The sequence below is a fragment of the Bos taurus genome, chromosome 7 (assembly GCF_002263795.3).
Source record: "Bos taurus isolate L1 Dominette 01449 registration number 42190680 breed Hereford chromosome 7, ARS-UCD2.0, whole genome shotgun sequence".
Lineage (NCBI taxonomy): Eukaryota > Metazoa > Chordata > Mammalia > Artiodactyla > Bovidae > Bos > Bos taurus.
In genome coordinates, this window is record NC_037334.1 from 14,649,817 (window position 1) to 14,676,207 (window position 26,391).

The 26,391-nt window shown below is 57.0% G+C and overlaps 5 protein-coding genes and 2 non-coding genes across 9 annotated transcripts; 5 read left to right on the forward strand and 2 right to left on the reverse strand.

Annotated features, from left to right (window-relative positions):
• The first annotated feature begins 254 nt into the window (after window positions 1-254).
• On the forward strand, window positions 255-4,597 carry SHFL (shiftless antiviral inhibitor of ribosomal frameshifting). Its single transcript, NM_001038181.1, is given in 8 exon segments — window positions 255-378; window positions 848-971; window positions 1,162-1,211; window positions 2,581-2,619; window positions 2,756-2,905; window positions 3,357-3,460; window positions 3,603-3,757; window positions 4,300-4,597. Coding segments are annotated over 8 exon segments (873 nt in total). The 5' UTR covers window positions 255-357; the 3' UTR covers window positions 4,530-4,597.
• ANGPTL6 (angiopoietin like 6) lies at window positions 4,565-14,039 on the reverse strand. 3 transcript variants are annotated; one of them, XM_005208760.5, is made up of 6 exons: window positions 12,939-14,039; window positions 7,898-8,480; window positions 6,602-6,779; window positions 5,859-6,046; window positions 5,509-5,779; window positions 4,565-5,013 (listed from the first exon to the last, which is right to left on the reverse strand). In XM_005208760.5, exons 2-6 carry the CDS (start codon window positions 8,471-8,473, stop codon window positions 4,823-4,825), a joined length of 1,404 nt encoding a protein of 467 aa, XP_005208817.1. In that variant the 5' UTR covers window positions 8,474-8,480; window positions 12,939-14,039; the 3' UTR covers window positions 4,565-4,822. The 3 variants fall into 3 exon arrangements, with proteins under 3 accessions (XP_005208817.1, XP_005208819.1, NP_001121542.1); XM_005208762.5 differs by lacking the exon at window positions 12,939-14,039 and adding an exon at window positions 11,662-12,904; NM_001128070.1 differs by lacking the exon at window positions 12,939-14,039 and having other exon boundaries at window positions 4,706-5,013; window positions 5,979-6,046; window positions 7,898-8,506.
• Window positions 14,040-14,152: 113 nt separating this feature from the next.
• On the forward strand, window positions 14,153-18,159 carry PPAN (peter pan homolog (Drosophila)). Its single transcript, NM_001046261.2, has 12 exons — window positions 14,153-14,225; window positions 14,314-14,484; window positions 15,002-15,103; window positions 15,299-15,349; window positions 15,659-15,829; window positions 16,449-16,525; window positions 16,715-16,822; window positions 16,931-17,054; window positions 17,143-17,221; window positions 17,326-17,455; window positions 17,529-17,695; window positions 17,786-18,159. Exons 1-12 carry the CDS (start codon window positions 14,208-14,210, stop codon window positions 17,995-17,997), a joined length of 1,410 nt encoding a protein of 469 aa, NP_001039726.2. The 5' UTR covers window positions 14,153-14,207; the 3' UTR covers window positions 17,998-18,159.
• LOC112447620 (small nucleolar RNA SNORD105) lies at window positions 15,140-15,224 on the forward strand. Its single transcript, XR_003035813.1, has one exon. It is a non-coding gene; the product is annotated as a small nucleolar RNA SNORD105 (small nucleolar RNA).
• Window positions 16,563-16,637, forward strand: LOC112447629 (small nucleolar RNA U105B). Its single transcript, XR_003035819.1, has one exon. It is a non-coding gene; the product is annotated as a small nucleolar RNA U105B (small nucleolar RNA).
• Window positions 18,160-18,449: 290 nt separating the features above from the next.
• On the forward strand, window positions 18,450-20,792 carry P2RY11 (purinergic receptor P2Y11). The gene is given in 2 exon segments (NM_001204449.1): window positions 18,450-18,550; window positions 19,696-20,792. Coding segments are annotated over 2 exon segments (1,125 nt in total). The 5' UTR covers window positions 18,450-18,522.
• Window positions 20,793-21,113: 321 nt separating this feature from the next.
• EIF3G (eukaryotic translation initiation factor 3 subunit G) lies at window positions 21,114-25,738 on the reverse strand. Its single transcript, NM_001079623.2, is given in 11 exon segments — window positions 21,114-21,238; window positions 21,530-21,636; window positions 21,723-21,859; window positions 21,978-22,085; window positions 22,826-23,015; window positions 23,117-23,221; window positions 24,396-24,455; window positions 24,605-24,693; window positions 24,802-24,885; window positions 25,476-25,522; window positions 25,671-25,738. Coding segments are annotated over 11 exon segments (963 nt in total). The 5' UTR covers window positions 25,691-25,738; the 3' UTR covers window positions 21,114-21,222.
• Window positions 25,739-26,391: the final 653 nt, after the last annotated feature.

Sequence of the window (26,391 nt, forward strand, 5' to 3'; positions counted from 1 at the left end):
CCCGCCCCCACGAGGGACGTGAAGACGCGGACCCCGCGCAGCGTGGGGACATGTGACCGACTGCAGAGGCCGCGCCGCTTCCCCCGCTCGAGTTCTGCGCGCTCCGCCGCAGGGTGCAGATCCGGGGCGCCCGCCTGGGTTTGGGGCGCAAGAGCAGAGGCGGAGCCAGGGCGGAGCCAGCGCTCCCCGTCCACCCCTCCGTTCCCAAACGAAAGCGAAACGGAGCGCAGGAAAGGAAGGGCGGAGCCGGCCTGGAGGCCCCGCCCCCTGCCCTGCGCGGCCGGACCGACGGGCGCGCCCAGGTAGGGGGCCGCTGAGCGCGCAGTGCGGACCCTCGCGGGGACCTACGCCGCCACCATGTCTCAAGAAGGTGTGGAGGTAGGAGATGGCTACAACTGGGCCGGTGGCCCGCGAGAGATGCTGAGGAGGAGCTAGGGGCACGGAGCGGGCTTCGCAGTTGCTGGGGACTCCATCCAAGCCCAGACCTTCCCCCCAAGGCTGGCTCTCGTCTCCCTCGGAAAGGAGAAAGACCGCCACATGCCCCGGAGCAAAATGCGGCCTCCTCAAGGAAAAGCGGGGGCTGCTGGGTCAAGGGTCAGAGGCCAGGGGTCATCTGGCCGGCCTCTTCCCTTAGCCTAGGACGCTCGCCCTAGTCCGCTCCCTCCCCCAGTGCCCTGTGGGGACTTTGGCTTTTTCCAGGAAATGCAGTAGAGGGATGGAGTTGGGGGGGGGGGGTGCGGGTGCGGAGGCCAAAACCCAGGGTCAAGTTTAGGCCGTGAAAAAAGGAAGCCTAGGGATGGAGGAAGGGCAATTGCGCTTCTCCTTCCCCTACCGGTCCCCATCCCAGCTGGAGAAAAGCGTCCGGCGCCTCCGGGAGAAGTTTCATGGAAAGGTATCCTCCAAGAAGGCAGGGACTCTGATGAGGAAATTTGGCAGCGACCACACTGGAGTGGGGCGCTCCATCGTGTATGGTGAGCAGGTGGGGGTCCTGCCTGGTGAGAGTAAGCTGGGGAGCAGGGAGGGGGTGTGGTCTGTGCTGGGGGCTGGAAGAGGCGATGAGATCATCTCTTTGGGGGGCGGTCTGGATCGGGGTTCTGGGGGCCCTGAAATTCCCACAAAACCTTTCAAGGGGCCTTCACTTACACTTACTCTCCCCACTAGGGGTAAAGCAGAAGGATGGACAGGAACTGAGTAATGATCTGGATACCCAGGTAAACTGTCCCCCTCCCCTCAAAACACGTGGTAAGGGGAGGAAGAATGGAAGGGTCAGGCAGAGCTCCTTCTGTGCACTGTCCATCCACAACTCATGGTCTAGCCTTATTCACTTACTCAACTCTCACTCATGGATCTGACCAAGGAGCCTGCAAACCGTAGGTGCTCATTACATCCTGATTGTATGAAATGGAGGAGAGATACAAGAAACTAGGCAGTGAAAAGAATCCGATTATCATCATTACAGAGGAGCCAAAGAGGTCGGGGAAGGCTTCCTGGAGGAGGTGGTACCACATTCTTCAAGCCTAGGGAGGAGTGATCCCTGGGAAGGGGAGGGGTTGGAGATCTTCCTGGAAGGGAGGGTGACCTGAGCAGAGGAACTTGCAGACAGGCTGGGACGAGTAGGAGATGGGGGAGAAAAGAGGGGCAGGGAAGCCCATGTGAATGAATGACTAAAACAATGAATGAATGAAAGCCTTTGTATGGCCACTTTGCCCCTTAGATGGCCTTGGTAGCTGGTGCACTGGTTTGCCTGTCTGAAAGGGCCCAGCACAGAGTTTTTAAAGAGTATAATAAAGTGTTTTATACTTGTAACATTTATATATTTACAGTTATACATGTAATGAGTATAATAAAACTAGCAAAGAGTATCATTGATTGAGCACTTTCCCTGCAGCAGGACTCCAGGAATTCTACCTGTTGACTTATTGCCACAGGTCCTGTAAGACAAGTCCTATTATTTATCATATCCACTTGACAGATGAGGAAGCTGAGATACAGGGTGATGAAGTCACTCACCAGGTTCATGCTGAATGCAGGTGGTGACTGGGATTTGAACCCAGGTCACCTAGAGTCAGAACCTGGACTCCTAGATGTCCTTCATTAGGGAGAGTAGCTTGGCCACAACCCCATAGCTGGAAGTGATGAGGCCAGGATTCCAACCCGTGGCTCTCTAAATCTAGAACTCAAGCACTTAGCCTAAAGCAGCGTAGCCTCAATGAGGTGACCTGTCACAATGCCAGCAAGTGTGTGGCATTTGCCAGCATGAAGGGAGCACAGGCCCCAGGCCTGTTGCCCCACACTCACTCAGGGTAATCTCAGGCAAGCCCTCTCAGGGCTCTGGGCCTCAGTTTCCCCATCTGAACAAGGGGGATCACAGGCGTCCCCACCCCTCAGGGTTGCTATGAGGACAACTGAGGTCACACACCCTTGCCCTCAGGAAGTGGAAGCTGCTCAGTTAACTCCTCTTGAGTTGGGGCCACCTTACTCATATGGGGCCAGAACCCTGCCTCCCCATCCAGAAGCCCTGCCCCCAGAAAAGAAGCATGAGCCACCTCCCCAGTTTCTACCCCTGGTGTTTCCACCCAGGACCCCCCAGAGGACATGAAGCAGGACCGGGACATCCAGGTGAGTCCAGGGTGTGGGACGGGGAGGTGGAGCGGTGAGCACACCCCTGGAGGTGTCCATACGTGAGGAGGAGGGACACTTCAGGGGCTGGAAGAGGACTGACTACCCTCTTGGCCCTGCCCACCCCATTCTGCAGGCGGTGGCGACATCCCTCCTGCCACTGACAGAAGACAACCTACGCATGTTCCAGCGTGCCCAGGAAGACCTCATCCCTGCCGTGGACCGGCAGTTTGCCTGCTCCTCCTGTGACCATGTCTGGTGGCGCCGCGTGCCCCAGCGCAAAGAGGTGATAACCCAACCCCTGACCTTGGTTCTGTCCCGGCTCTGCTCCCAACCCCCATTCTGTGTCCAAACCAATTGACCTAAGAACATCAGCCTCTGAGAACCCAACTCCAGACACCTGCAGCCTCAGAGATCAACCCCAATCTCAGCCCCAACTCTGACCCACTGAGCTGGACTTTCAACTTAACATTCAACTGGAGAAACTCAACTTACCCCTGAACTCTGACTACGGAGTTTGACCGCTACCACAGAAATAAAACCTGAACCCCAAATCTGGCTTCTGAAACCCCTGACCAGTGGTGTGCTTCTGGTAAACGCCTAACAACCAGCCCTTGTAGGAAGTGCCCCCAGATTTCACCAATTTCGATGTGTTCGCCAATTTCAATGGTGTAAATCCCAACGTGACCACCATCAGGCTATCGGTGCCCATCTGCTCCGCTCTTCTGTACCCCCAGGTGTCCAGATGCAGGAAATGCCGGAAGCGCTATGATCCCGTGCCCAGTGACAAGATGTGGGGCGTGGCTGAATTCCACTGCCCGAAATGTCGACACAACTTCCGGTGAGGGCACAACTTCCCGAGAGGGAGCTGACCCCACCCCCTCGCCCTCGCCCTCGGCCCCAGCCCAGCCCCGCCCCTCCCTGCCCTGGCCCCATCCTGGCCCAGCTGGCCTTTGGACCCTCACGGCCCTGCCCGCCCCCAGGGGCTGGGCACAGATGGGGTCCCGGTCCCCCTGCTACGGGTGCGGCTTCCCTGTGTATCCGACCCGGATCCTCCCTCCGCGCTGGGATCGCGACCCGGATCGCCGCAGCACCCACACCCACTCCTGCTCCGCTGAGGACTGCTACAATCGGAGAGGTGAGCGCCTAGCGCGTCCGCATGGCCTCCCCCTATTCCGGGCAGTCTATGTGGCCTGGACTGCTGGGACTTCCACCTCTGGGGCTTTAAGTACCAAGGTGTCTGCCTGCTTCTTCCACCTAACTCCTAAGGTCCTAGTTCTGGAGGCCATTTCATCTCTTACCACATCAGCCCCTCCTTCCACATCTTCCACCGTCCTCCACCTCCTTGCCTCCAGGTCTCTCCTGGAGGGGGATCCCTCCTCACACTCACTTCCCATGGCATCAGCCACCCTCCGTGTTTTCACCCATATGGCTTTGTGGTTTCACCCTGATGGCCCACATCCCAGTGTCCTGTGGACTCAGCCCTTGCAGTCTCTCTGTGTTCTTGGCTCGTTTTGTCCTCTGTAGTCTCAGGTGATGTCCATGACCCTGGGTCTCCTGTGGCTTTAACGTCTATGACTTCCACCGCTGCCCTAGAGCCTGTGGCCTCAGCCCCTCCCCTCCCCCAAAGCACCCTGTGGCCTCCAGCCCAGGAGGGGCTCAGAATCTCTCCCTCCCCAGAGCCCCATGTGCCTGGGACGTCCTGTGCGCACCCCAAGAGCCGAAAGCAGAACCACCTGCCCAAAGTCCTGCACCCCAGCAACCTCCACATCAGCAGTGGCTCCACTGTGGCCACCTGCCTGAGCCAGGGAGGACTCCTGGAAGACCTGGACAACCTCATTCTGGAGGACCTGAAGGAGGAGGAGGAGGAAGAGGAGGAGGAGGAGGAGGAGGGCGGGCATGGGGAGTGACCCCTGCCAGATGCAGATGCAAACCAGACACGGTCTGTGGCTATTTTGTGTTGTTATAAAATATGAGCTCAAACTGAGATCTCAATGCCCTTGGGGAGCCATGTGGGTCCAAGATATTGGCAGGGGGATTCCTGGGCACTGTCTGCACAGCCCTGGGGAAGCCCTGCAGATCCACAACGGGAGGAGGTCTGTGGGCGTGGTCTGCATGGAGCCACGAAGGAGGGGTGGCCAGAACAACTTGGGCTCCTGCTGACACACATCCCCTGGGACCTGAGGGACAGATGGACAGAGGGTCACGGCCTCAGGGGCCTGATCAGCATGGCAGCCTTCTTGAGAGAGTAAGCCCCACCACGAAACTCGGCCCAGTAGACCCCATCCTGGTAGCGGCTACGGTAGTGGCCACCACGATGCCACACACCATTGAGGTTGGAGTGGGCACAGGCGTGGTACCACCAGCCTCCCCGCTGGTACAGGGCACAGTTACCTGAGGGGAGAGGGGAAAAAAAAGCCTTATTTTATTCTTCTCACCAGAATAAAAGCCTCTACCAGCACCTCACTAACACAAGGCTTTTGCCAGGCATACTCTGTCCCCCTACTTCAAAGTAATAGCCTTAGTTTCTTCCTTATCCCCTTACCAAAGTACAAGTCATATTTTCCTCCATCCTTTCTGCAAACAAGGAGCTTTACCTCTCATCCCTTTACCAGAAAAAACAACCTCTCCTTTCTTTCTACAACAGTTAAAAGTCCTAGCTCTCACAGCTCCCCCTTTCCCCCACCACCTTTCACAAAGGCTGGGGCCTGACTTATTGACTCATTAGAGAATGAACGTAGACTCCCTCACCAGAATAAGAGTCCTGTCCTCCATTCTCTTGTTTGCCCTGATCCCTACCAGAGGAAAGTCTTACCCCACCCTCTTTCATTTCCTCATTAAGAGTCTTCTATCCTGCCCCGACACACCACCAAAATAAGAGCCCTTTACCAGAATAGGAGTCTCGGTCTCTATCCACGGTGCTGAAAGGCTTGTCATTGTGCCAGGAAAGAGAGTCTCCAGCATCTCCATGGTACTGGCCAAGCCGCAGGCGATAGTGGTCACTCTCAGGCTCCAGGGAAAAACCATCATAGTGGGCACGTGCCCCACGGCCTCCCCAGTCTTCAAGGAGCACCAGTAGCTCATGGTCCCCACGGCTGGTAAGCTGATGCACAGGTTCAAGGCCCAGCCAGTATTCCCCATCAGGCTGCCCGAAGCCCACCTAGCAGGGCAAGAAAGTCAGAAAGGCAGGAGCTGGTCCCCTTCCCCTGCCCAGCCCTGCCCCACCCACCTGTGCCCACCTTGTAGTGCTGCCAGGTAGTGAAGAAGTTGACCGAGCCATCTTGCCGCCTCTGAATCACAGTCCAGCCTCCTCCCTCCAGCTGTTGCTCGCACCATGCTGACACCACGTGCCGGCCCACTCGTAACTCATACACTCCACTCTGTCCATGGCCTGCCTGGCGGGCCTCTGCACAATCCTGCCATGGGCCTATGGGCACAGGGACATGGGAGAGGCACAAGCTGAACCAGTCAACCCCTTACTTGAGTAAGAGTCTTGATTCTCACTGGTCCCCTCACCAGAATAGAAGTACTGCTTCTCTTATTCCCTCTCCAGGATAAAAGCCCCAATACCCCTCTTCTTACCTAAATTAGACTCTAAGTCACTCTTCTCTCAGTAGAGCAAATGTGGAGCCTGGGATTCTTAAATCCTCCTTCTAGGGTTTCACCAGAAGAGAGGTCCTGAACATGGCTCTTTGAACTTCCTCCAATTCTCACCAAAGTAGCATTCTTAAATCTGCTGCCCTCTCACCAAAATAAGAGTACCTCTCCTAGTTTCACACCATAGTAAGAATTTTGTTCCTTATCAGAGTAAGAGCAGTATCTCCCTGTTCCATCAACAGAATACAAATGCATCATTTCCCCCCAGTCCCCTCACCATAAGAGGAATCTCACATTAAGGTCCTGACTCCTATTTCCCTCTATTCATGCTGCACTGGGAATCCCCTGGCTCCTCACACCCCCAACAGCCACGCCCTTGACTTACCTGCTGGCTTAGGAGGAACAGCAGGGTGCCCCAAGGGCAGAGGAGAGGCCAGGGGTCCTGGCTGTCTCAGGGTCTGATCTCTCTGGGGTTCTGCAGCTGAGTTTAACCTCCTGCCAGTGTCATCAGTGCCACCCACCAAACTTACAGGAACCACAGGTACCAGGGGTGGGGGCAGGACCTGGGGTAACCAAGAAAGTCAGATACGTTAGCCCTGGAGGCTCTGGGCTCCTACATCTCCCAGCACCCAGATGGGAAGGCGATCAAGAAGGAGCATGGCTTGATCCTCCCGTGCCTAACTCCAGCAGTCAAGAAGAGACAGAGTTGGACTTCCCGGTGGTCCAGCAGTTGTGACTTTGCTTCTACTGCAAGGGGAAGGGTTCGGTCCCTGGTCGGAGAACTAAGATCCCCCATGCCTCAAGGTGTGGCCAAAAATTTTAACAAGAGACAGAGCTGGGCTTAAACTCTTGCTCTGGTGCCCATAGCTTAACCAATCTGTGCCTCCAAACTTTTCTGTAAAGCAGGGATAATATGAGGCAATCCAACACTTGAGTATTAACTTACTGAAGCCTCCCAAAGCTGTAAGGTAGCTAATGTCAGAGCAATAATCTCTTATTCAAAACCCAAGGCCAGACATAGTCCAGAATTCTGAATAATACAGCAGGAGTTAGAAACAATAACTGGAGAAGGAAATGGCAACCCACTCCCAATATTCTTGCCTGGGAAACCCCATGGACACAGGAGCCTGGCAGGCTACAGTCCATGGGGTTGCAGAGAGTCAGACACGACTTAGACTAAAGGACAACAAGAAACAGTAACACAGGGTCTACATATATTCCCTAGCAACCCCAATGAGGTCTTTGGTCTTCATGCACATATTAATAATATACCTGATTACAGGAATCTGCCTGCAATGCAGGAGAGCTGGGTTCAATTCCTGGGTCAGGAAGAACCCCTGAAGAAGGAAATGACAACCCACTCCAGTATTCTTGCCTGGAGAATCCCATGGACAGAGGAGCCTGGCAGGCTACAGTCCGTGGGGGTCGCAAGAATCGGACACGACTTAGCGACTAAACCACCACCACTATGAGTATTCATATCAGGTAGATAAACACTTTAAGTAGCTACCAGTAGCGTTTTGACCCAAATGAGTTGTTGGAGGAGAGGCAGGGATCCGGTTTATGGAGCTTTTTTACTTCAGAACTGCAGATAAGAGATCGTGGGATTTCAAGAGGCCCCACCTTACAATGCCCACAAGAAGTGGCTGCGATTTGGGGAGGGTGATAGTTTCGGAGTTACCTGCTGCTGCCCGCCCGCACTCCCCGGGCACAAGCGCTCCAGGCGGGCGATGAGGCCACTCTGCTGGCTGACTAGCTGTGCCAGCTCGCGGAACTTGACGTCCAGCTGGTGGAAGCGGGCGGCGGCGCGCTGAGCCTCGGCGGAGGCGTTCAGCACGCGATCCCCGAGCAGCGCCAGCGCGGAGGCGGGCTCCGCCCCCGGGCTAGGCGCCGCCCCTGGGCCCGCCTCGTGCTGCAGCTGCGCGCGCAGCTGGCCCAGGCGCGCGCTCAAACCACGGCTCTCCTTGCGCAGCGCACGCACTTCGCCGGCTACGGCGCCGTCGGCAGTTGCCAGCCGCTGAAGTTCGCGCAGCAATTCCTCGTGGCGGCTCACGCGCACGCGCAGCGCCGCCACCTCGCTGGCGTTCACGGCCTCCGGCGTCGGCCGCGCGGCCGCTGGCCCGCTCCAGCACACGGCGCCTGTGAACTTCTGCGGGGGCAGCACGAAGGTGTAGGTGCAGCGCGGGGCGGCCGCGCGCGCCCACCACGCGCCCAACAGGAGCAGCAGCTGCATCGTGAGCAGCCGGGGTGCCGACATGGCGGACCTGCGGGCAGAGAATGAACGGGAAGGAGCGGGGCTGGACCCCCGACTATCAAGTCGGACCAAACCTTGTCCTCTCCCACACGGGAACGCACATGTCTACACCTACGTGTATCAGGGGTCGCACACGCCGGATACATCCCCTTCCCAGCCCCGAGGTTGGAGATGCTGCAGTAGAACCCATCCCTGGCCTCACCACTGAGTTCCAGGCGCCCTACAGGTCATTATGCCTCGTGCATTCACTCTGCAAGGCTTCACTGAGAGCTGACCGTTTACGGGCCTCAGTTCTAGGCGCTTGGGAATACAGTCGGGGGCAGCACACACCAAAAAATCCCTGCCCTGGTGAGCAACGAACAAAATTAAGTTAGAATTCATAGAGTATTAGACTGCCCTAGTTTGTATTAAAGATAACAGGAAAAGACAGAGGGGAATACCCTGGCCGTCAGTGGTTTAACTGCGCTTTCGCTGCTCGGGACTTGGATTCCGTCCCTGGTTGGTCCAGGAGCTAAGATCCCACAAGAGCCAAAAAAAAAAAAAAAAAGACACCAGTAAAAAGACTGAGATTTGAGAGGAGGGAAGACCTGGAGGACGTGACATTTTTATAGAAAAACCTGAGGGAGGAAACCATGGGGGTTTCTAGGGGAGAAGAGGTCCCTGGCTGGGGGAACTGAAACTTGAGGGTGGATCATGCCTGATGTATTAAAGGACCTGGAGGAGGTGGAAGCAGAAGCCATGGGGAAACGGGGGAAGAGGGGATGAGGGAAAAGTCCCCCTAACTCAGTCTAGTAGTGGACACCACATTTCCCATATACCCAGCTCAAAACCCCAGGGTTGTCCGCATCTCTTTCTCAATGGCAGATGGAACTCATCAGCCAGGCATGTCAGCTCTGGTGTTTAGACCCTGAATTCCTCCACATCCCCCCCGGCCACAAACTAACCCCATCCCATGATCCAAGCTCAAGACACCATCTGGCTTTCCTTACAGCAGCTACCTCCCAGGTCTCCAGGCTTCTGTGCTCAGGTTCTGCTCTGTTTTTCCAACAGCAGCCAGAGAATGCCTGTGAACACCCAAGTCAGGTCATGTCCCCTCACTTAAAGGAAAAACTCAAGTCCTCCTGCAGCGCAGAAAGTTCTATAAGCTCTGCCCAGTCCCCTCCCTTCCTCACCTCCTCCTGTTCACCCCACTCACTCTGCTCCAGCCACCCTGGCTTCCTGACTATTCCTCAAACACACAAGGCATCCTTCAGCCTTAAGGCATTTGCACTTGCTGTTTTCTCAGCCTGGAATATGCGTCCCTGAATTTATCATGCCTCCCTCTCCTTATTCAGGTCTCAGCTGTCTCCTTAGAAGCCCTCCTTGACTATCCCATTTGGAGTCGCCCCTCCTGGGCACACCCTATACGGACTTTTTCTTTCTTTTTTTCTTTTCTTTTTCTTTTTTTAATATTTATTTATTTGGCTGCACTGGTCTTACTTGCGGCATGTGGGATCTAGTTTCCTGACCAGGGATTTAACCCAGGCCCCCTGCATTGAGGGCATAGAACCTCAGCCAGTGACCACCTGGGAAGTCCCCATGGTCTTTGTCATTTTAGCATTTGTCATTCTGCATTTGCCTCATTGATTTGCCACTGTTTGCGCTCTGAATTCCTCCACCAAAATAGCAGCTCCCAGAGGCTGAGTCTGGGTTTTGTTCACTGCTCTGTCCCCAGCTCCTAGAACAGTGCTTGGTGCCACACAGGCCCCGCAACACCCACATGCTTCCCCCCCAGGTGTTCCCTGACTCCCACAAGTGAGCTCATATAGGTGTCTTCACTCAAGGACGTATAGTTGTGGCCACTAACCCTCTGCCCTGCAGGATCCACACCCAGGCCCGCACTGCCTTCATTCCTGGAGTTCACACACTTGCAGCCTCTCAGATGGGGAAACACGTTCCTCCCATGTACATTTGCCCACATTCAGAAAATGGTCCACATGTCAGCCCTGTCTGCACCAACATCCACTTTGTCCAAACCCGCACATCCTGGTAGCCACACAAGCATGTGTCCTGTGGGCTTCATCGTCACGCACATTACCTCGTTCACACATTCAGCAAGCATTCCTTGAGCACCTATTGTGTGCCAGGAGATGGGGACACAGCTGTGACCAACACAAACAAAACCCCTGCCCTCACAGAGCAGACTGGGAAAAAAACAGTAGGTACGTCTTAGAGTGATAAGTCTTAGGAGAAAAAATATGGAAGGATGTGAGAGACCTGGGCTGGGGAGCACTTTAAATAAAGGAGTCAGAATTCGCTTTCACTGCCAGGGGTCTGGGTTCTATCCCTGGTCAGGGAACTAAGATCCCATAAGCCATGTGGCGAGGCCAAAAAAAATGAATAAATAAGTAGAGGAGTCAGAGCTCACTGAGAAAATGACACTTGAGTGAAGACCTGAAGGAAGAAAGATAAAGGGAAAATCATTCAGGCAGAGGGAACAGCAATGCAAAGGCCCTGAGGTGGAACCTAACTTGATATGCCCAGCGAATAACAGGGAGGCCTGTGAGGCTGGAACAGAATGAGAGAGGGGGAGAGCAGGAGGCAGAGAGGACAAGGAGGTGATGGAGGCACAGTGTGCAGGGACCAGAGGAGGATCTGGAGTTTTACTCCAAGTCCTGTGGGAGCAGTGGAGGGTTCTGAGTTGCAGAAAGGCATACTCACAACGGTACTCAAACACCAAGCACTAGCTCCCCAGGGCAGAGCAGGGTCCTCTCCTTGCCCCCAACCCCGGAAGACATCAGGCCCTACATAACAGGGATGGACCAAACCCCTTGGAGGCTTTCCCAGGTGGCACAGTGGTAAAGAATCTGACTGCCAACGCAGGAGACACGGCAGACGCGGGTTCAATCCCGCGTCTGCAAGATCCCCTGGAGTAGGAAATGGCAACCCATGCCAGTATTCTTGCCTGGGAAACCCCATGGCCAGAGGAGCCTGATGGGCTACAGTCCATGAGATCGCAAAGACTTGGACACAACTGGACATGCGTACACACAAACCCCTTGGAACTAGAGTGTGTGTAACATCTGCTGCCTTTGGGATCTCAGCCTGTGGTAAAGAGGAGGCCTGGGGAGCCCCCCAGCCAAACCGAGGCCCAGGTTTCCCAACAGACAGATTCAGCCTCCACCTACCCTCCCACCCTCCCACGCTCTCACCTCTCACGACCAAGACCCTGAGTTCCACAAGGCCCACAGCAGACACAAGGAGTCCGAGAAGGAGCCGAGGGTCCGGCAGGGCCTCTGAACTGGAGAAGGGGAGAGGCTAGTGGGAGAGCAAGGAGGAAGGAGGCGTGGTAACCACCCCCAGCCACCCAGAGCCTCGAACTGGAGCTGTGAAATGCGAAGCCGGGGAGTTCCAACTGTAAATATTTAGCATTTCCCACGTGAGAACAGAGGCAGAATTGCCAGACCCTCCTGCTCAGGCCACCAGAGCCTGATAACACAGTTCAGTGCCCTGAACGTTCCCCCAACAGCGGAGCACAGAGCGTGGGAGGCTGCAGGCCCAGGAGGCTGGGGCGGATCCCAGCCTCAGACACAGACACGCAGACACACATCACAGAGAACCACAAGGGCAAATACCAGCAGCACGTGCTGCGTGGCGGGGGTGACTCTAAACTCAACATTTTGTATCTCATTTAATCCTGGCCACCTGAGCTGGTCTCCATAAGCAGCCACATTTTACAGCAGAGAACTGAGCCTCAGGGAGGGTGAGCAACTGGCCTGTGGGTCACAGCCAAAGGAAAAAGCAGCAGTGGGATTCAGCCCAGGTAACATGGCTCCAGAACTCACACACATAACCACGACAGTCACACACTCCTGTGTAACACTGCAGCACAAAGACACATACAGATGCCCCAATAAGACATGTAAACCATTGCACAAAGCAGCAAAGATAGATGGAATCTATGTGTATGTGTGTGTGTCCATGGATTTGCCTGGCACACCCAATTATAAAGACACAACTGGAGGGAATTCCCTGGTTGCCCAATGGTTAGGATTCTGCTCTTTCACTGCCGGGGGCCAGGTTCCATCCCTGATCAGGGAACTAGGATCCCACAAGCCTTGTGGTGTGGCAAAAAAAGAAAAAAAGACAGCTGGAAACACAGCACAGATTTGGGCAGTGACTTTTCAAAGCGTGGTCACATACACATATACATCACAACAAAAGAAAATATCCTGTGGGCTGAGTGTGTCTGTATCTGCACGTGAGGCACATACACACTCAAGTATACTCAGTCACACACCGGCAAGGGCAGAGACGCAAACCAACTGGAAAGCGCAGAGACAAGCCCCTGATACCCGCCTGCCACCCAGTGCAAGTTTCCATTTATCTCCCACACACTCTCACATCCTCACACAGGTCAAGTCCTGCAAGGACGAAAACAGGCAGCAGTAACCACACACTCATCTCTCAGAAGTACAAAGCGACTCACGTAGAGCCCCCACCGGCCTAGGGTCTCCTTGTAAGAAGGCCTCCCCGACCAGCAGACACTCTCTCCCGGTTGCTACTGTCCTGAGCTCGTAACCCGAGTGGCCTCCCGGGCTGAAGGAGGAAATGGTCGTCCCAGATCTGAGAGACGCTGCCAGGCTGGGCTCTGGGCCTGGGCTGGGGCCCCTCCGCCCCCCACTGGTAGTCTCCTCCGGCTCCCCCTTTTGGCCGCAGAGAAAGAAACCTCAGAAGTCAAGGAGACGGGCTAGTGGAATGGAGTGTCCAGGAGACAGAAGAGAGACGTAGGGAAGGTGGGGAGAAAGGTGGGTGATAGAGAGAGAGATGAGAAGAGAGAAATGGGAAAAGCGGCAGAGGAGAAAGACGGAAACTTATAGATGATGAACGAGACAATTGATGGCAGGAGCAAGGCTGGGGAGAGGGAGGCAGACAGGGAGAAGACAGGGATGGGGAGGGGGAGACAGAAGTGGGGAGAGGAGAAAAATTGGAGTGGGGAGACAGGAGAGGGGAAGCAAATGGTGGGGAGACAAATGAGGCAGGGGAGTAAAGTGGAGAGGGGAGACAGGGGAAGGAAACAGATGGAACAGGGAGAGAGATGTTGGGGGAAATCTCTTCCCCCACCCGAAGGTTCTGGGGAAGAAGCCAGAGGCCTGAGGCCAAGACTGGGGCTTTGAGCGGAAACTGGGAGGGGGGAAATTATTGACCAAGCGCCCGCCTTGCCCTGAATTTCCAGAAGGTGATGTGGAGTTTCCATCCCCCAGCCAGTCCACAGACAGGGCCTCTGCGAGGGACAGCTGATCCTCAGGAGCTGGGAGCCCAAGCGAGTAATTGCCAAGGAGCTACCCCCTTCTCAGGCTCCCAAGTGCCAGGCTCCAGGGTGCCAAGTATTGTGTACACATCATCTCTCTTAATTCGCAGGTCAGAGAGGAAATGATGATCATTTAGGATATTTTAGGAGCCTCAGAGTGGAGAACTTGGCTCTCAAAATCGCACAGCTGGTGGAAATGGCAGAGGCGGGATTCGAACCAGCGGCTCAGTTCGAACCAGGGCCCCGCCCTGGTTTCCGTAGAAACAGGCCCTCTGTGTCTCCATAGCAACCCCTCCGCGGACTTTTTTTTTTCCCCGCCACCTGGTGCGCATGCACTATTGGTGACGTCATCGCGGCGCCTCACATAGTCGACTCGCCAGAGCCGGAAGTGAGCGGAGCGGCGCCGGAAGCAGCCGGCAGACGAGACCTCGTGGAAAGGACGGCGGCATGGGACAGTCGGGGAGGGTGAGTCCCGGCGGCCAGGACAGCGGGCAGCGCGGGCGGGGTTCCGCCGGCGGCCGCGGGGCTAACCTCTTGTTTCTCGTCCCCGCAGTCCCGGCACCAGAAGCGCGCGCGCGCCCAGGCCCATCTCCGGAACCTCGAAGCCTATGCCGCGCAGCCGCACTCGTTCGTGTTTGCTCGGGGCCGCGTGGGTCGCAGCGTCCAGCAGCTTAGTATGGACTTGAGGCGGGTCATGGAGCCGCTCACCGCCACCCGCCTGCAGGTCAGCATCACCCAGCCCACCTTCACCCGCACTGGGCCTCGTCTTCTCAGCTGCGGGGGTGGCTTCATCCTCGAAACTGCTGGAGGCCTCAGTTTCCCAGGCTGGAGAAAGGGACCTTTATGGGCACCATCGTGCCTGCCTCTCAGGGCTTTGAGGGGCAGCAGCGAGGGCGAGCAGATGAATGCACCCAGCCTGGAGCTTGGCTGAGTGCCTAAGGCTGATGGTTAAGAGGGGGACTCGAGTTAGCAAAGCTGGCTTCTCTCAAAGGCCCGAGCCAAGTTACTTAACCTCGCTGAGCCTCAGACGGGCCCTCTGAAAAATGTGGTGATGCAGTGTCAAGAGACAGAAGCTTCGGTTAAAGTCTGATTGGCTCTAGAGACCTAGAGCATTCCATTCCCCTCTCCCCCTAGTTCTCTAAAGGGTTAAATGCAAGAAATGGCATAACAGGTTAGGCTTAAAGGCTTTGCTTAATAAGAGGTTATCTGTGATTGTCTATTTTTCTTTTCATTGTTTCCAGATACGGAAGAAAAACTCTCTGAAAGATTGTGTAGCAGTGGCTGGGCCCCTTGGGGTCACACACTTCCTGATTGTGAGCAAAACAGAGACCAACGTCTACTTTGTGAGTGGATGCTTTCACTCCCCACACCCTCCTCCGCTGCCAGCTCTCATGATGACCCTTGTGCCTCTGAGCTGCCATGATTCTGGCTTCAAAGTAAACGCTCTGAAGAGATAGGCAGTGGTCTCCATTTCCCACCCCCTCCAACCCCGCTCCTGAATTATACACCTCAGCCCTCACAGATCTTTTTTTCTGCAGAAACTGATGCGTCTCCCAGGAGGCCCCACCCTAACCTTCCGGATCAACAAGGTAAGGACTCAAGGTGACATGGGGCTCAACTGGTAAAGAATCAGCCTGCAAACCCAGAAGACCTGGGTTTGATCTCTGGGTTGGGAAAATCCCCTGGAGAAGGGAACCCACTGCAATATTTTGGCCTGGAAAATCCCATGGACTGTGTGTATAGTCTATGGGGTCACAAAAAGTCAGACACAACTGAGTGATTTTCACAACAACACAAGAGGTGACGTGAGGTCTCCGAGGGGCAGGAGCTGGGTTTGGGGATTGCACCAGCTGTGTGTGCTGGACGGGTGGTCACCCACTCCTCACCTCGCCCTACAGTACACGTTGGTGCGTGATGTGGTCTCCTCGCTGCGCCGGCACCGCATGCATGAGCAGCAGTTTGCCCACCCACCCCTCCTGGTGCTCAACAGCTTTGGCCCCCATGGCATGCATGTGAAGCTCATGGCCACCATGTTCCAGAACCTGTTCCCCTCCATCAACGTGCATAAGGTGAGCCAGCCCACGTGTGATGAAGGTGAGTGTAGGTGAAGCAGGCAGCAAGGACCACACTCAGGCTCATTCTTCACCTCCCAGCCCCAAGGCTGAGAGTTCTGGGTCCTGAGTTCTAAACCCACTCATGCTCTCCCATCTGGCAGGTGGAAAATAATGTCCGTGGTATTTTATTTCCTAAGCGTGCATTCATTGAATGCTGATCTAAGTTAAGTAGTGTGTTCCATTTTACAGAGAGGGAAACTGAGGCTCCCAGAGGTGAAGATACTAGTCTGAGGTTAGATACTAAGGACAAGAAGGCAGGACTGGATTCTTTAAATCCGTCTGGCTCCAGAACCCTGGTTCCTGATCCCTGGCATCAGTGGGTCTCAAATTAGGCTTATTAGATGCTAGTCATCAGGGAGTCCAGTGTGGGTAACCTCAACGGGCCTTGGAAGCTGGATTTCTAGCCCTGGGTAGCCCGTGGACACCAGTTGCAACCCCATCTGTCCCTGCGGTGCTGGCAGCACCCAGGCTGCCCTTCTGGAGTGTGGCCATAGCCAGGGCTCAGCAGGGGCTCCAGCACACAGGGAGGCCCATGGAACACTCACCAGGTGCTGTGCCCTCTTTTCTCTCCCAGGTGAACCTGAACACCATCAAGCGCTGCCTTCTCATCAACTACAACCCTGACTCCCAGGAGCTGGATTTCCGTCACTAGTGAGTTCTCAGTGGGAATTGGAGGGGTTGCCTGGCCCCATGTGCAGCTGATGACAGCACAGCTGCTGAGACTCTATGATTGCTCAGTCTCAAAGTAAATGACGCACTGTGGAAAGGGTTGGCAGGGTAGAGCTGACCTGTGACCCTTGGCTCCTGACCCCCATCCTCGCCTCCCTCCAACCCCTGCAGCAGCATCAAGGTGGTCCCTGTGGGTGCCAGTCGTGGGATGAAGAAGCTTCTCCAGGAGAAGTTCCCCAACATGAGTCGCCTGCAGGACATCAGTGAACTGCTGGCCACGTGAGGAGGGCTGGAGGTGGGGAGTGGGGGGCACCACACTCCAGGGGACCCCAAAGCTGTCCTTGGAGCCAGGGAGCCCCTGCTGAGCCCCTTGTGTGCCCCACGCAGGGGCGCAGGGCTGTCGGAGAGTGAGGCAGAGCCCGACGGCGAGCACAACATCACAGAACTGCCGCAGGCTGTGGCGGGGCGCGGCAACATGCGGGCCCAGCAGAGCGCTGTGCGGCTCACAGAGGTGAGGCCCAGTGCGGGGCAGGCCTGGTGGCTCCCCCCATCCCCAAGGAAGCACTGACACCCCATCCCCTCCTCTACCGTCCCTCCAGATTGGGCCTCGGATGACGCTGGAGCTCATCAAGATCCAAGAGGGGGTCGGAGAGGGCAACGTGCTGTTCCACAGGCTTGGTGAGGACGGGGCCAGGGGCACAGTGGGGCCTGCAGCCTGGTCATGGGCGGGCTAACCTGGACCTTGGGGATGAAGAGCTCAGTGGCCACCTCTTCCTGCTCAGTGCACAAAACAGAGGAGGAGCTCCAGGCCATCCTGGCTGCCAAGGAGGAGAAGCTGCGGCTCAAGGCCCAGAGACAGGACCAGCAGGCCCAGAATGTTCGGCGCAAGCGGGAGCAGCGAGAGGCTCACAAGTGTGTGGTCACCAGGCAGGTGGGGCAGGGTCCCAGGTGCAGGCTGCCACATTGACCGATGTCCCTCCTCCAGGAAGAAGAGCCTGGCAGGCATGAAGCGGGCGCGGGCAGAGGCCGATGGGGACAGTGATGCAGAGGACCCCGGGGCCCCGCCAGAGGCAGAGAGGACCAGCCAGCAAGAGGAAGAAGAGGATGAGGCTGAGTATTTCCGCCAGGCTGTAGGCGAGGAGCCTGATGAAGGTGTGTGGCAGACAGGGCTCAGGGCACCTGGGTATCACGGGCCTGTCTGTCCCTGCACCCTGGTGGCCCTGACACTGTTTCTTCCTACAGACATGTTTCCAAAGGCAGCCAAGAGGAGGCGGCCCACTGGGCCCCCAGGCAAGAAGCAGCGGCTGAAGGAACGGAAGCCGGACCGAGGCAGTGATCGGAGGCCTCAAAAGGCCAAGGGCAAGGGCCCAGGGGCCCAGGCCAAGGTGGGACCCAGGGGGGCTGCCAGGAACCGTGGACAAGGCCGACCTCGGCCACTGAAGAGAGCAGCCTGAGGCCAAGCCTGGGTGGCAGATGGAACGCCCCAGATTGGGGCCCGAGAGACACTGTGCTGGGCTCCCCTCCTGGGCCTCCAGGCGCAGCCCTCGGTTTCCTTTCATAAAGGAGAGCTGCTTTCCCACTTTCCCCTCTAATAAATTCATTTCTCGTGAGGCTGAGTCTACGTTTGAAATGGCGGGCCTGCTTTTTGCTCCACACCTGGGCCTCTGTCTGCACCTGGGCAGTGGATGTGCAAGGCCTTATTTCATATGCCAGGGTGACACAGGTGTGACCCTCCTGTGGTGCCCTGGGGCCCTGGACCCCTCCCCAGCCTACCCAGTGCCCCCACAGCAGATGAACCAGCTCTGGAGGTTGGGTGCTCTCAGAAGGAAGGAAGCAGGAAGTGGTAGTGAGGCCTGTGCTCAGACCCGCTTGGCGGGCTGAGGGTGGTACTGCTGGGAAGGGGAGGGGCCAGCGGCTTGTGTATCAGAAGGGAGCACACCGCACAGGCCACAGTGCAGCTGCAGACCCAGAGGCAGGCCATGCAGGCCTCAGCCAGCAACAGCTCAGGTGAGGGGCCAGCACAGCCGGGCTAGTGAAGCCGGGCACATCCAGGGCCTTGGGGGTGGAGGTGGCCGGCTCCTGGAGGGTGGTGGGGAGATGGGTAAAGAATCACTGCTGGACCCACTTCCTCCCAGACCAGAGGGATGGGATAGGAAGGCAGAAGTGAAAGTGGAGGAGCCATCTGAGTCATGGAAGGGGTCCATGCACAGAGCTCATGGCCAGGAGTCCAGGCCATTCCTAAGAAAGCTGAGGCTGAGTGGGGTGTGTGAAGGATAGATTACAGAGCTCAGCCCCCCTACACTGCTGCATCCCGGGTGCTGGCATGGGAGGCCAGGAGCAGGGCACTTCTACCTTCAGGAGGGAAAGTTCTGGGGATTTTCCTTACAGTGGTCATATGGATGGGGATAGAGCTGTGGAGGAAAATAAGCAGGGTAGGGGACTACAGGGAGCAGTCGCCAGGTTAGGGTCATCTCAGGACCCGAGACGAGGAGGAGGTGAAGGGGACTACCTCCAGGGATGCCTGGTGCATCAGCCAATGCAAAGGCCATGAGGTAGGTTCTGCCTTAAGGAACAGCCAGAACACCATGGTTGGTGAGAGCTGGAAATGAGTGAGTGGGGGTGGGAGGAGTAGCTCCCTCAAGGCATAGTAGGAAGAGATGAGCACTGGTTTTTCTTCCAGGTAGGTAGGGAGAGAGTCTGGGAGTGTATGGCTGTGACCTGACTCTGGAGGCTGTGAGGACAGATGGATGATGAGGGTGGGAGCAGGGACAGCAAGGTGGACCAGACTCCTGATCCAGGTAGATGGTGACACTTGGGGGGACAGACTCTGACATGCGGGACCGAGTTGTAGAGGGATGTGGGGGGCTCTTGCTTCCCCGCCCCAGGCCCTGATGGCTCTGGTGGTCAATGCCAGATTGTGTGCATCCCTGGTTCTTGCCCCAGGACACGCCTAATGGACTCTGGGCTTCTAACCTTCCTTGGGCTCTGAGTCCCTCTGTACAAAGGTCCTGTGGCTGGCACCCGCCTTCCTGGGTGTGGAAAAGCACTCTGGAAACATCCCACAAGGGGCTCCTAGCACACGATAGGTAAAGGTGTCACAGCGGGAGCCACAGTGAGGGACAGGGTTGATGTGCCACACCCTCTGCTCACAGGTGACACGCAGTGCCCAGTCAACTTCTCGGAGGCTGCAGATAGCGTCCTCAGTGGCCTCCAAGATGACTTTCTGTGGCCCATGCTGGTAGTTGAGTTTCTGGTGGCCTTGGCCGGCAACAGCCTGGCCCTGTACCGCTTCTGCAGCCGGGAGCAGCACCTCTGGCCCCCAGCTATGATCTTCTCGGCCCAGCTGGCGGTCAGCGACCTGCTCTACGCCCTGACGCTGCCCCCCCTGGCTGCCTACATCTACCCGCCCAAGCACTGGCGCTACGGGGAGGCTGCCTGCCGCCTGGAGCGCTTCCTCTTCACCTGCAACCTGCTGGGTAGCGTCATCTTCATCACCTGCATCAGCCTCAACCGCTACATGGGCATCGTCCACCCCTTCTTCACCCACAGCCAACTGCGGCCCAAGCACGCCTGGGCTGTCAGTGCCGCTGGCTGGGTGCTAGCGGTCCTGCTCGCTGCCCCCACACTCAGTTTCTCTCACCTGAGCGAGTCCCAGCGCCCAGGCCAGTGCTCTGTGGCCAACCTGGGGGCCTGTACCAAGTGCCTGGGGACAGCAGGTGACAGCCAGCTTGAGGCCTACCGGGTCTACAGCCTGGCGCTGGCAACGCTGGGCTGTGGCCTGCCGCTACTGCTCACCCTGGCAGCCTACGGCGCCCTGGGGCGGGCCGTGCAGCACAGCCACGGCATGACGGCAGCCAACAAGCTGCAGGTGACGGTGCTGGTGGCCAGCGGCGTGGCCCTCTATGCCAGTTCCTACGTGCCCTACTATATCACGGCAGTGCTCAACGTGTATGCCCGGCTGCGCTGGCTAGCCCTCTGCCCGGGTTTTACAAGTGAGGCCGCGGCTAAGAAGGCACTGGCCCAAAGGACGTACTTGGCCCACCAGGTGACACGAGGCCTTGTGCCCCTAGCCATCTGCATCCACCCGCTACTCTACATGGCTGTGGTGCCCAGCCTGGACTGCTGCCACCAATGCTGCGGGCAGGGACAGACCCCAAAGAGCACCACGTGCTCCAGCCAAGCCCTGCCCCTCAACGTCACAGCCACCCCCCAAACCTCAGGGCTCCAGTCCCACGAGCTGAGCCCGTGACCTGGCCCATCTTCAGCCCCCTCCTCGTCACAAGATGCTGGAACCCGGCAGCAGAATGGAGGCAGAGAGCAGGCCCCCGGCCCCGAGCCCCCAGACAGGCCAGGAGCCCCTACTTCCTCCCCACAGAAAGGCCTCCAGTGGGACTAGGGGGCACCCATGCCAGAGCTGCAGGAGCTTCCACTCACAGCACCAACCCTGGGGAGGGCCATGGAGCAAACCCAAGATTGGGGGGACTGGGCGGGGGGGGGCGGGGTGGGGGGGACCTGGCCCCACCCACAACAGTGTGATTGACATCAGGGAATAAATGTAACAGCACAAGGCTAGAGACTAAAGACTTTTTATTGCCCTGAAGTCCCCTGCTCCAGGAGGCTGACTTCTGTCACTGAAGGGTCCCGGGGCCAGGGGCTGAGCAGCAACAGCAGCAGCTGGCTTAATTGGTTGATGGCCTAGAAAGGGAAGCATGAGGTGGGTGAGGATGGCAAGTGGGGGAGCTCTAGACCCTTTAGGGAGTCCCAGGACCACCACCCATCTTACATACACAACATGAACTCAACGGGGAGGAGGGGGACGGGGCACGGAGCACACCAGGGGTCAGACAGGCCTTGGGGTGTGGGGCCCTCCACGAGAAGCAAAGGACAGCCAAAGACCCACGCCCCGGGACAGCCCTGGCGAGGCCCACAGTCAGCCCAAGCATCAGCTACGATGCCACGAGGGGCGGTGGAGGGCAGAGGTCTTACTTGGCCCACTCGACGTTGAGGATGAGGTGGTCGTAGCCAAAGCCGGACACCCCGGCAATGGCACGCGCAGCGTCCTCGCGGCGGTGGAAGCTGATGAAGGCAAAGCCCTGGGGGAGGGAGTGGGGGTCAGGGACAACGCTCGAGGCACAGTTGGGAGTCAGGACCCCACCCCGCCCCACGGCCGCTGGCCCACCTTGGACTGGCCGGTGGTCTTGTCCTTTGCCAGGTAGATGCGGGAGATGGAGCCAAAGGGCCGGAAGAGCTCCTGCAGGTCGGTCTCACGAGTGTCCTCAGACAGGTTGGTGACACGGATGGTGGCATTGTCATCAGCTGGGCAGGCAAGGAGAGGCGTCAGTGAGGGGCCGGCCCCACCCATGGGATAATCATAGGGTACAAGGGGTGCCCGCCCACACATCAGCCCAGCGCTGGGGTGCCCTCCCCGCCTCACCTCTGCGGTTGGGCTGCATGGACTCCCCACGGCGGCTGGCCCCGTCGCGCAGGCTCGGAGGCACGTACTTCCCAGTCTTGTTTTGAGTGGCCTGCACAGGCTCCAGCTCTGGGGACCAGAAGCAAGGTTAGGTCAAGCCTCCCCCGGCACAGGCCTGGCCCAGGATGTTAGCCGCTGTGGCCATGATCCAGCCCCAAGCACTCTCTCTCTCAAACCACAGGCATCCGGGGGATCTCTCAAGGGCTGAAGGTCTTAAAAGGACTAAAAGGACTTAAAGGTCACGTCCAGGAAATTGACCCACCCACATGCCCTGCCTCCTAGCAGCACAGGAAGAGTGAGAGAACGCACCGTGAGAAAACGCCCAGCCTCACACACAGCAAGACAGTACACAGGGTAGCAACAGCCCCCAGGTTCCCGTCCCGGGGACAGGTGACAAGTGGCTGCGCACACGAGTCACAAGTATAGAACTCCAGTGTGTGTGTGTGTGTGTGCACACACACAGCAAGCTCCAGTCAGGACAGACACACTGAGAGAACAGCCTTCTCCCCTCGCTACTCACGTCCTTACGCCTGCAGCCGTGCTCACTAGAGGCTCTCACAAACCCCAACGGCAAGAGACGGGTGGCGTCACCAGCAGAGCGCCTACCTGCAGTCTCTCCCACAGACCAACGTGGGCTGTGGCCACAGCCTTGCTGCTGCGTGGGAGGCAATAACCACCAACGGCGGTGGTCCTGTCCAGACCCCAGGTGAGGACCCGCGACTCCCAGAGACGCACGCAATTCCTGCGCTCCACTCCCACTCCTCCCCCCAACCGCCAAGCCTGCCAGCCGTATCCCAAGGTCCTGGCACCTCCGGGGAGCTTCTCCTTCTCGCCAGTGGACAGGCCCAGCTGTTCGGCCAGCTCCTTCTGCATGGGCCCCAGCGTGTCCTTGTAGGGGCAGCGGGTGGTCCAGTGGTCGCCCTTGCAGATTCGGCAGGACACTATCTTCTGGCCCTTGAGCTTGTTCATTGGATCCTCCTCTTCCTGGCAGTTCAGATCCTGGCAGGGCAGGTGGGGGCAGTTCAGAAGGGGCAGCCACTCCCCTGGTGCCTCCAGTAACACCCTGGCCACTGGCTCCCCCTGCCAGCCACCCCACTTACCTCTTTGCTGGTGATGAATGTCATGGATACATCATCGCTGACTGTGGTGGTAGCTACGTTGGGCCCCGGTGGGTCAAATTCTGAGTTCCCAAACTTCTTCCAGTTCTGAGCTCAAGGCAGGATGGGGGACAGGTCAGGGCAAGGACAAGCGGGACCCCCTCCATTTGCACCCTAGACTTAACAAGAGCCAACTTGAGGGTGGGTGGGTCTTAAACCCTATTCACCGCCCTCCTCAAATGCTCCTTGGAGAAGTGATGACGACAGTTTCTGTTCCCTGAGGGCATGTCAGGCCCCAGCTTCATGCCAGCTCCAGAAGTAGGGGCAGCTCTCAGCCTCATGTTACAGATGAGAGAATTGAAGCTCAGGGGTAAACAGGCCCAGAGCCAACAACCCCTGGCAGGGGCTGTGCAGGTAACAGACCAGCTCCCACTGAGTGATACTCAGGGGTGTGCAGGATCACCCAGATTTCCAGGGGCCTTGAGCTCCTTAAACAACCTGCACCTCGGCATCCTCCCCTATAAGGGACCACAATGCTCCCCCCACACCTTCCTGGAATGCTAGGGGAACTGAACGAGAAAATACTCCCCACGAAGCACCTGGGTCTAACACAGAGTATGTAGGTAACCATACAAAATGTATTTACTGCCATCACTCCTGCTGCTACGACCACCTCACAGGAGGGCTTGGCTCTGTTCCTCCCAGGCGACAAGCCAGGAGAAGTAAGAACCAACCCCTCCGCTCCCACTCCTGCACCTGCTGGACTTTTCAGGGCCCCCCACGGACTGCACACAGGCCTCAGTTCTGCTCCAACAAAACAGGTACACACAGGGGACTTCCCTGGTGGCCCAGTGGTTAAGACTCCGCACTCCCAATGCCCGAGGCGTGGGTTCAAGCCTTGCTCAGGGAACTAAGATCCCACATGTTGTGTGGTGCAAGCAAAACATTAGAAAAAAACAAAAAAGCACTAGTCTCTGAATCATGCCCAACTTTTTGTGACCCTATGGACTGTAGCCCACCAGGCTCCTCTGTCCATGGAATTCTCTAGGCAAGAAAACTGGAGTGGGTAGTCATCCCCTTCTCCAAGGTATCGTCTCGACCCAGGGATAAACCAGCATCTCCTGCACTGCAGGCAGATTCTTTACCACTGAGCCACCAGGGAACTGTTTAACAAACAGTTAAACCCCACTTCTAAAAATGAAGGCAATGGGGAAAAGAACTCCTATTTTTACTCTGAGTCAGCCCTGGAGGAGCCCCCAAGACAGGGGGAGAAGGGTCTTACCTTCCTCCTTGCCACAGCCTTTGAGGCCTTCCGGGTCTCAATTCTGAAGGTGCGGACAATCTGTGGACAGGAGGAGAAAGGTTTGGGCGTTCTGCTCCTCAAGGTTCCTAGAGCCAGCAGATCTTCCTCATCAAGACATCCAACACATCACTCTCTCCTAGTCCAAGTGCCCCTCAAGCAAAGGGCTCCCACCTCTTCCCCAGCCTCACCTTGAACTTCTTGCCATCCTCATCTATCTTATACTCCGTCACTGTCTTGATGTTTCCATTGATGACCTCCTTGGGAGGCGGTAGTGGAGCTGGGAGAGGGGAAGAGACAAAGGAACTGAGCCCTGGGTAAGAGGGACCAGAAGGAAGGAGGCTGGGGAGAGAGACGGCACAGGGCTGGAGTGAAGTCGGTCACTCACCTCCCGGCAGTAGCTCAGGCTCTGGACTGGTATCCCCAGTGGCCAGGGGGATCCCCTTGAGGAGCTCGCTGGTGACACATTTGTCTGTGACAGGGAGTGGAGGGAGCAGGGGTCAGCTGTGGGCGGGAGGGGGGGTGGGGTGGGGTAGGGGTGGGCAGGGACAGGAATTCCCAAGCTGAAATCAAGGGACCTTTGGGATGATGCCTGCACCAGGAGTTGAGAAAGGCGGGACCAAGGGCAGAGGACTGGCCAGGAAGTGTCTTGGGATAGCCATCCAGGGACACGGAGCTGGCACGTAGTAACTTCCAGCAATGAGAAGCACAGGGGATCCCTGGCCTGAGGGCAGGGGAGGGCCATAGGCCTCCGGGCAATAGTATTAATACAAAGGCAGGAGTGTGGCTGTTAAAATTTCCTCCCCAGAGTAGGGAAGCGGAAGTGCTGGCATCAAGGACTTGGGCGGTGGCACGTTAGAAGATGGGCTGGCTGGTGAACATATGGAGCTGGAGATAGGCTGGCCCAGATGAGAGTGGCGCGGGGCAGGGGCTGGCCGTGAGGGGAGATGCAGGGTCTGACGGCGGTGCCAGGGTGGAGGATCAGAGCAGGCAGCAGTGACGGCCTGGGAGCGGCGGGGGGAGGCCGGGCTGCGGTGACCCGAGGCGACAAGGTAGACTCACCGTCCTCTCCTTCCTCTTCCACCTGGTCCGCCCAACTGGGCTTCGAACTGCGGGGACAAGTTTGTCAAAAGGAGGGATGAGTGAGGCGAGGCACGGCTCCCGCGGCCTCGACGCACCTAGGCTCCATATTAACTTCTAGGACCGCCCCCCACACCTAGTCTGCCTCCCAAACCCCCTCCGCGGCCCCAGACTCACTCAAAGTCTCCGGTCGGCATTACAAAATCCCCACGCAGCCCAAGCCTGGGCCAAAGACCGGAAGTAAGAGGTGACAGAGACTTCCGGTTCCGCTGCCTAGAGCAGCCGTAGCACTCCACAGCGCCCCCTACGGACGGAGGTAGAGGTGACGGCTGTGTGAGAGGCTGGGCCCTGGTATCTTCCTATTAATAGCTGAATAGAGGCTCGGCTCATTTACCTTAAAATCTTGTTTATTTATTTATTTGGCTGCGCTGGGTCTTAGTTGCGGCATGTGGGATCTAGTTCCTGGACCAGGAGCGCCTGCATTGGGATCACTGAGTCTTAACCACCGGACCTTTTCATTTACCTTTTTTTAAAAATTAAAAATAATGACAATAAGCTCAATTATATAGCTCTTACTGTTTGCAGGAACTGTGAGGAGGAAATTATCGTTTCCATTTTTCAGCTGAAGAAACCAAAACTGGTCTTCCTTGTCTGGAAAGAACTTTCCTGATTCAAATGACCAAGATATCAAGTCACCCCCTTACTATTCTCCCTCTTTGAGTAACTTTTTTCTTTCTTTCCCCTCCGAACGGTAAAGCTTGCAGGATCTTAATTCCCTAACCAGGTATCAGACCTGGGCCCTGCAGTGGAAGTGCAGAGTTTTAACCACTGGACCACCAGGGAATTCCTAGTAACATTCTTGGCTCCCTGATATAATCTTTTCCATTTTCTTTAATTT

Bases quoted from the DNA above. Each gene is read 5' to 3' on its own strand.
- ANGPTL6 (XM_005208760.5), bottom strand. From the start codon at position 8,473: ATGTCGGCACCCCGGCTGCTCACGATGCAGCTGCTGCTCCTGTTGGGC. The intron at 6,047-6,601 runs GTAAGTCAAGGG...CTGTGCCCATAG, and splicing joins TGTTCCTCCTAAGCCAGCAG to GCCCATGGCAGGATTGTGCA. The intron at 5,780-5,858 runs GTGGGCACAGGT...TTGCCCTGCTAG, and splicing joins CTACCTGGCAGCACTACAAG to GTGGGCTTCGGGCAGCCTGA.
- PPAN (NM_001046261.2), top strand. The intron at 16,823-16,930 runs GTGAGGAGGGCT...TGCCCCACGCAG, and splicing joins ATCAGTGAACTGCTGGCCAC to GGGCGCAGGGCTGTCGGAGA. The intron at 17,456-17,528 runs GTGTGTGGTCAC...TCCCTCCTCCAG, and splicing joins GAGCAGCGAGAGGCTCACAA to GAAGAAGAGCCTGGCAGGCA.